Source organism: Merops nubicus, unplaced genomic scaffold (genome assembly GCF_000691845.1).
Source record: "Merops nubicus isolate BGI_N331 unplaced genomic scaffold, ASM69184v1 scaffold29900, whole genome shotgun sequence".
Taxonomy (NCBI): domain Eukaryota; kingdom Metazoa; phylum Chordata; class Aves; order Coraciiformes; family Meropidae; genus Merops; species Merops nubicus.
Genome location: NW_008583377.1, coordinates 30001 through 38960, shown reverse-complemented (window position 1 = coordinate 38960; position 8960 = coordinate 30001). Strand labels below are relative to the sequence as shown.

Below are 8960 nucleotides of genomic sequence, written 5' to 3'. Positions count from 1 at the left end.
TTTCCCTAGGTGGGGAGGTGATCGAGGGGGCGTCACCCTTGGCCAGAAATTGTTCAAGCCACGGCTGCCTCCTTTCCCTCCCCTGCCAGGCCAATGCGTGACCCGTCTTAATGGTGTCATGGCTGGGGCTTGCAGAGAGCCACGATCCAGTCGTTCGTGAGACTTCAGCTCTCAAATGCGTAAGGGAAAGAAAACACAAAAAGCTCAGGTACTGATATATTCAAGCTGCACCAAGTTCTTTCCCCCACCCAGAGGTCTGTTCCTCGGCTCTTGTGCAGCTGCCTGCTATGCATGATTAACCTCTGTTCAGCCATACACAGAAATCTTTTGTCCTAACATACACAAAGCAAATTATTTTGGAAAGCTAGAGAGAACAATTAAATATAAAACTTCAGCTGTATTAAATTTACGGGACACTTCCACTGCTTAAAAAAAAAAAAAGATGATAATAAAATATCACTTTTTAGCTCAATAGCAGGCTTTAGTTAGGGGAGAAAAAAAATCCATCTCTGCCTTTATTTAGACATACTCAGAGATAGAAAAAAAAAAAATCTAGTACTAATTTCCAGGAAAAAAAAAAAAAGATAAATTATCATTACTTTTTCAGAAATAACACCTCCCACTCCTTCCATCTTTTCCCCTAATGTGCTTTTTGGTCAAAAGTTTCTTCTTCCAAGTACGGTCCTATTAAAAGTGAATAAAATACCACGTTTGCCCGATGGTAAAATTGATCATTTTGCTTGAAGGGTAGATGGATGTTTTTTCCAAGCTCCAAGATCCCAGCAGAAGGCAACAGCACAAGTACAGAGCCTTAGATGTCACTAATTTCATTCCCAAATAGATGAAAGGGGTTGTGACTGAGTAACTGCCCCTCCTTGAGTAATGGTAGTGATGCTGAGGAACCTGTCCCCTTTCCAGATGTGTCATGTGAAGGCAGATAGCTGAGGCTGTGCCCCATCACTGGGTGTCTCCTGCATGATTGATTAACTCTGTTGTTTTTAGATTAATTTAACCACATTCTCTGTAGGTGTGTTAAACCCTCAGGGGAGTGCTGACAGGGCTCAAGACCCACTGGTTAGCTGGGCGTCCCATTGCTCATTGGCAGTGGGCACCACTGGGATGAAGGCAGGTGCTTGCAGGACCAAGAGCCCATCACTACCAGTTTTTGATCTCACATAGGTCAAGTCTGAGTCAAGAATTGCTGCTGTCTGGCCTGTATGAGTAGTCCCATTTCTACAGGGGGAGGTGTTCCCACTTTGAAAGCACCATCATTAGCTGCTGGTGTTTTCAGGAGCCAGCTGGTAGCGGACATGATATTTGAGGGACCTCTTTTCCAAAAGAGGACCTCTGTGCTGCATTAGTAGCAGGGAAATCTTCTCCTCGTCTTGTACACTGTATGGCAAAACAGAGGAGTCATTTTAAATCAGCATCATTTGCAGTTACTTCCAATTACTTTTGGAAAGCCAAACCAAAAATCTCACCTTGCATATTGAAATGCAAGCTGCAGTGCTCAGAAAGCGGTCCTGAGGTCAACAGGAGTGGCAGCTGAGGGCAAGACTCAAGCCAGGGTAATTAAGTAATTTCTACCAGACAGTACAGTGGCATACTAATTGTTTTTGTATAAAAGTAGTTCTTCCATCCTGGGAGAGGAGTGAGCAGAGGTGAAAAATGCCAAGCGTGTGAGCTAGAAGTAGTTCTAGAGCTGCACTTGATCCCCTCAACCTGTGGAGCATCTCCCCCTCGCCCCTGACACGTCTCCCCCTTTCTTGTGTTCACTCTCACTGGCAGTTGCTAATGGAGCTGGTTGCTTCTGCCAAAACAGAGGTGTGAGAGTCCCCCACCATTCCGAGGCTTAGCCAGGGGAAATGCCGAGTGCTGGGGTGGTTTCCTTCCTTCTTCCTTGCCCCACTTCTTCCCCTGCCGTTGTGAAGGCACTCTGGCTTTCTCATCTAGGTGCTCTAGCAGGCTGCAGTTTGATCTGTGTTCAGATACAGACCTGTTGGGCCAAACGATTTCATTAAATAGTGCTTCCACACAGCGTGTACCCTGTATACAGCTCCGCTGTGGGGATGGATGTGTTTTTCTAGCAGCAGCTCGTTTCTGCAGGTAGCTTACAGTTTCCAGGGAAGAGCGCAGGACGGAGGCTGGTTTGTCTGTGGGCAGTTGTGTTGTGGCACTTTTATTTTACATGGTTCAAGGTGCACATATAGGGAATATATTTCTTGAAAGAAGCTGATCTTTTTTCCTTGCAGAAAGCAACATCTGTTTTCCTGGACTATGCAGCTGAGATGAGAACATAAGACTAGCAAGACACAGACAAGTTCAGGTTTTAGTAGTAAGGTAAAACTAGCCTAGTTTTGGGTGGGTTGGTTTTGTTGGCTTTTTTTTTTTGGCGTTCTGGTTTTGTTTGTTTTTTAACCAATGCCTGTAAAAGGTATCTGATTGTTCTTTGCTGAATTGCAGAAGGAAATGGTTAATGTTTGCTTATGTTGCTAAACAAGATAAGATGCACCTGCAGCACAAATTTCACATCTTGCTCATGAATGCAGTCCATATCTTTGCAAACTAATCTGTTTAATCAAATATTAAGTTTTATTCAAATTCCAAAAGAAACAGACAGCAAATTGTTTTTCTGTATGGTCTCCCTTTGTTATGCATCCTCTTTGCATCTCAAGAAAAATAGCCTTGTTCAGTCCCAGAACATTTGCATAGATCAAAACTGAAGCACAACAGTAGTTTGTGTGTGGTTAAGACATCTGTAAAGGTGAAGAAGTTTAGCGTGCTGTCTCTCGCAGGAGGGTTTTAAAACATCAGTGAAACTTTCTATGATTTTATTTATTTTTAAAAAGAATTCCAATCCAACTGGAATGAATTTCACAGTCCCAATATGTGAAAGCTATAATTAGTGAAATTTTGAAATGAGGAGTTATTACATCTGACTAGAATTAGACTAATTAAACTTAAAAAAAGAAAAAAAAAAAAAAAGAGTGATTGTACAGCAAAATGCATTACTTTGTTCTGTTGATAAAACCTGAGTGATAAACGATGACTTTACGGCCAGCTCATTCTTTGGAGGGTCTTGAAGCTGCTCTGAGATACAGCTCTTTGGAGCTTTGCTAATTAAAAGCACCTAAGGTGTAACTTAAGGAGCAGCCTGGCTTTGCTAATATGATTTTGTACCCGGTGCAGACTATTCTATATCCCTTTTCCTTCAGCTGGACACGGGTGGGCTAGAAAAGCCTGACAGAACATTTGTGGGAGCTGAGGCTGAGAGTTAACAGGGTTAGCTCCACTGAAAAATATTTTTGTGAAGGAGGAGCATTACCTGGGAGGATTGAGGTGCCAATAAGTCGAATGCTGTGCCATGCCAGCCCTGTGCTTCTCCAGTTAAAACACCCAAGAGCGTGTATATGTTTCATTCCCAGTCTTGACTTGCTGTTTCTTAGCATTTTGTTTTTTTGCTGCTGCTGCTGTGTTAGGTGAGGCTCCACTCTGCTGTGTACATGCACAGCGCTGAGACTCTCAGGTTGTTTGAACACCGCTTTAGGTTCAGCTGCAGTACGCTGTTCCTCCGATCTTTTATGTTCCTGAGCAGATGTCTTTCATTAATTTATGGATTTATCATCTTTTCTTTCTCTCCTTTTTTTTTCTTTTTTCTTTTTTTTTTTTTTTTTTTTTTACACCTGGCAGCTGGCTCAAGTTTCAGCAGTTATTGTCTATTTTGCCTTACCCATAGAATTGAATATCATCTGTCTTCACAAAGCTATAGCTAAGAGAATTGAGGCAAGCCACACGAGCTGCTGGGACAGAGCTTGTTTGCGTTCCATTCGGCACCCCTCCTCCCTTTACCTCCTTAATATTTATTTGTGCTCGTTTTCTTTCCTGGCCTTGAATGGGGCTTAGCTCGTGTTCGGTACAGCTGTATGTTTACTGAATCTATTTCATCATGAGTCATTGTGCGTGTGTAAGTATCCTGGAAACAGCTAGTGCTTTCTTGGAAGAACAGTTGCTTTTCAGCCCAAGCACTTAAAAAGGAAATTAAGCAATTGGTCAGTTCCATTTTTTTTCTGAAATAGCAATGGGTTATCTAATTTGTAGCTCTTAAGTCTGTCATTAATTTTTGCCTAGATTATTACAGATCGTATCTTTTATCACAGTAAAGCGTTAACCTTAGGATCAAGATGTACAGATTTGTTGCATATTTGATATCGCTTTAAGGCTGCCAAGTGCTTAAGAACAAGTATAATTTTAATAAAAAATGGATTTCTGGGAATTTGAGTCTCAGAACATCTTTTAATACATGTTTCATTCAATATCAATATCCTCTGGCATTAGAGCAGAAAATATTTAAAAATCCTAAATGCAGAAGGAATCCAAATGCTTAGACAACTGTCTAATATGCTTAAATCCAGCAAATATGAGAGGTTTTTTTGAAAGTTTAAGTCCATCTTTGAGCTTGCGTTGAAAGAGAATACACCCCAAGCCCAGTATTAACATGTGCTCGGCGTCAGAGGAATTGCAAATTAAGGAGACTTAGGATTTTTATTTTTTTTTTTCCCCTTTGCTTATGTGACTTTCCCTTTGGACCCCCACTTTCCTGAAAGGATCACATAACAAAATGGATTTCTGGCGTAGAAGTTTTGATTCATCTAAAACTCTTATCACTAAGCAATAGGTGACAGCTTGCTACTATTATTTCACTTACGTATTTTGACAGATGGCACTGCAGAGTGTAATGCTCTTTTAGACTTCTCTATCAGTCTAATGGAGGTAACTGGAGGTTCTTTCAACTCTTCTCTTGGCACAAGAAGTATGTCAGTCATAAATTATCTTCTTTGTAATCAGTAAGCATCTATAACAAAATGCAAGTTCAGCTGAGCCATTTTCCATGTACTTCCAGATAATAAGAGGTTTTTAAACTAATATTGTCAATGCCTTTTTTTTTTTTTTTTTAAACGTTACATTTTTCCAATCTAAAAATGAACCTCATAACTGAAATAAAGGGAGAGGATTTCAGTGGATTTCACAAATTAGAGAAAAAGGAATTCTGCTGAAAAAGCCTAGCTAATCATCAGTAGCCTGCTGATAAAAATGAGCCTGTGTTACCCGTCTCGAGGCCTGGAATGAGATGTTCTGTGCTGACGTGCGCCCGGCCGTAAGGTGGAAGAGGCACCTTGGCTGCATCACATCTGTCAACTTGGGTGACCTTCCCTTCACCCTAAGGTGTGAACCGAATGAAATTTTCAACAACTGTGTTTAGGAGAAACAGTCCTTAGCGAAGCTTCTGGGAAGAACTCTTAATTGACCTTGTGGGGGCCACATTGATTTTCTCCACGTGCATCTTCATTTCTGATAAATTATAAAGCCATTAATTTGCTGAGGAAATGGCAGAGCCAGCCTGCGGCACAGATGTGACCAGAGCCATCCTAGCACGCGGCGCACAAAAGAGAGCCAAGAAGCTGGGAGAAAAATCAGCAAACCGAGATTGTTATGGTTAGCTTCACATTCCCTTGGGAACTCTTTTAGTTGCTTCTGTTTACAGATCTAAAAGGTAATGATGTTTCCAGGATAAATAGACTGCCTTATAGGGTAAGTGGCCACTTATTGATCTGCTAGCCCATATTTATCGATTGGTTAGCCCCAAATAGGGCTTCGTTCTCCGAGGACTTAACTGTGTAAATCAGGAGGTGACAAGTTTGTGGCGGGGGGATCGAGTGGTGAGGGGCTCTGCCTGTTACAGATTTCTCTTTCATTTGCAAGGCAGCCACTGGGGGAGAGCAACAGCAGGATTAAGAGAGAGTTACTCAAGATATTAAAATTTACCAGCATGAATGAAACAGGTGAAATGTATTGCCTGTATAAAACATTGCTCAAAATGATATAGCACCTCTGATTGTCTGACATGCAGTAGTTTTATTCTGTGCAAGTGACACAACACTGAGAGAAAAAGAAACTTTAGCTGGAACTGCAAAGGAGAGGGAGAAAAAGCTTCCGATAAGTTTTCTGTGGCACATGCTTCATACATTTGTTTCCTTAGCAACAAGTGAACATACATATGGTACATAAGCCATAAACTTGCAAGATTCTTGAGACCCAGCACTAAAACTGATAGGAAATACAGAGTTTGAGTTACACGGCCTCACATCCCTCATTTAGTTATTTTACAGAAGATTACAGCGCAGCAATTTAAATGTTAATATTTTCTCCTGTAGTCTGGGGAACTGCAGAGTATTTAAGGGGGCAGTTTGCTAGCTCTGTATGTACAGAAACAGCTTTCTCCAGAAAAGCATTTTCCTTTACTAATTCAATCCTACATGCAGGAAGGCTTGTCACCGAATCACTTGAAAAAGGCCAAGCTCATGTTCTTTTACACCCGGTACCCAAGTTCCAATATGCTGAAAACCTACTTCTCAGATGTAAAGGTAAGAAAATCTTTCCCCCTCACCTCTCCTTACTGCATGTTTCATTTGCTCAAGAAATGCTATCATGTTTTCATATTTGAGATAAATAATATTTCTGGGTACACAAATGTTGCAGCTCACTTTCTTCAGCTCTTGTTGAGGTGTGCCCTGCGTGTGCCTAGATGAGGAAATTAAAAATAAAAAATCGTTGAAATTTTAGAGCAAAGTGGGAATATTTATTACAGCAAATTGAACAGTTTTTATTACATGTATCCTGCTTTTGAAAAGAAGATTTCTCTGGTGGTAGAAATGTACTTCCAAGAACATTTTGGAGCAGTTCTCAAGTGCTCTCTTATTGTTTCATTTCGGTTGGTTTCCTCATATTTGTGCTTACATAAGCAGAGTGTAGAATCCCTTTCTTTCTGTCAAAAAGAAACAGTACATTGAAATTCTCCATGCAGAAGCTGCTTAAAAACAAAAGTGATGATTGTCTCTTATTTACAACTTAATTTGTTGTTGATGCAGAGTACACTGAGCATAAGGAGGATGAATAAAGTGACAGATTCAGGCCACATTATTCAAATGAGGATATGAAAGCTGTCGACATACAGCTGCATCCTCCTTCATTCTACAGAATATTAGGACCTCCTGATTTTTTTTCTAAAAGTAATTGTTCCTTCACATCAACTTGATTCTGTGTTAATCATCTAAGTTTTTTTTTTTAAAAAAACATAGATTGGGTTTTAATGATTATAATGGCAGACATGGTATCATTATCTAAGTAAATTTATAAACATTACATTAGCTTAAATTAGTTTGTTAGTTTCTGCCCCCCAACAACAACAAATTACAGAAATCCTTCTTTTAATCACTTTTGGGTTATGGATTTTTTCAGTCTTAGTGAAAGATTATCCCACAGGTTTGTGAACTTGGCCCAGTTTCTGCTGATCATCTCTCTTTGGTCAAGTTTTTTTGGCAGTTTTTCCCTTTATTTCTTTCATTTAACATGGCGTGTGCTTGCACATCCCAGTCCAGTCCTGTCCCTCACAGCCGTGCCCTTGGAAGTTCCTCTTATTCAATGCCGTGTGCTGAGCGGATGGTGACATTTATAAAAAGGAGGGAGGGAAGCAATACAGGCACTTCCTAGGCTAAATGGCCAGTCAAGAATCATTAAACACACACAAAAAAAGCTGCAAATGGCACAGCGGGCCAAGTGGAGGGTTTGCTTTCAGAGTGGTTCCACCTGGAATGGAAAAATCGGAGGGATTTTTCAGGCGATGCTGCTCCGCGGAGCTGCCGCAGGCAGATGGAATGCTGGCAGCACTGCTCGGGAAGGTCCCGTTCTGGGGCTTCCCTGTCCCTTTGCCCCTGGGTATTCACACATCCCAGGGTGGGGATGTTTCTTTTTTCCCTGGCATTGCTGCTTTTATCCCTCTTTTTAAGTCGATATGTACTTGCGTGTTTGCGTGCACACAACAACTGGTGTCAGGCAAAGTTGTGTAACATGCAGAAATTTGCTTTTGTGCCACCTTGTCATTCTAAAGCACCAGAAGAATCCCAAAAGTGCTTTGCAAGCCACCAGCCTGGGATGGGGTCATTGGCTCAAAAGCAAATGCAGCCATCTCCCTGGGGACACATGAGAGCCGTGCAGGGTCAGCAGCACCACAGAACCAGGGGGGCAAATATGAGATACATTTATCTTTTTTTTTTCTATGGGCTTTTTCATACCTTTAAACGCTTCAAATGGCTTAGCACGTGTTTGCAGTTTCTTGGGCCAAAGGATGCTCCCCTTTTTGCCCACATGCAGTCCCATTAAGCTTCACTGCTACTACTTACAGAAGGAAAAAGACATAATTTTGCTTAAATGGAGCCAGAACGTCCTTGTGGTTTAAGCAGGTGTCCCCTGCCAGTACCGGTGGGGACTGCTGCTCGCCACTGGAACGCTCTCATCCCTGACCTGGGAACACATATGTAAATAGGTACCCTAATGAGAGGTTTCCATGTGCTGTGCTGGCCAAATGTTTGGTTCTGAAGATCGTGGTTATATTAATAAAGATGTATGCGTAACATGTAATACCTGAAGCAGTCATATCTAATTTCATTACTAATTGCCCTTAGAAATAAAAAGAAACCGTATTAACGTGGTGATTTATTTCAGAAATTTAAATAGGAGACTAAAGCTTGGGAACAATTTGAATATCAGGGCCAGGCCCTCAGGGAAGGTAAATGTGTATAACTGTGTTGAAACCCAGGAAGCCGTACTGATTTACACCAATTAAAAACTGGTGCTTTACTTCCTTCCTCCCTCTGCCCCAAGATGGCAACAACTCCAAAATGCTGTGGCAAAACTAGTAAGATCTGTAGCGCTGCAAAATTCTGTAGGTTTTAAAGTGAGAATTCAGTTGTGCACGTTTGTTTATTACTACTTTTAAGGTAGTAATATTTCCCTTTTCTGAGTCACCTGGAAGAAACGGAAGGTGAAGAACAGCTGCACACAATGCAGATCTAGCATGGTGAAACAGTACTCTCCGTCATAGTCGTGATGACTGTGTGCATAAC

General features: G+C 41.2%; 1 protein-coding gene across 1 annotated transcript in view; it reads left to right on the top strand.

Annotated features, from left to right (window-relative positions):
- Positions 1-8960, top strand: part of PROX1 (prospero homeobox 1) — a 37465-nt gene that overhangs the window by 2112 nt on the left and 26393 nt on the right. The window contains exon 2 of the mRNA XM_008940429.1: positions 6315-6422. Within this exon, the coding sequence (XP_008938677.1) occupies positions 6315-6422 (108 nt within the window). The remainder of the gene's footprint in view (positions 1-6314; positions 6423-8960) is intronic.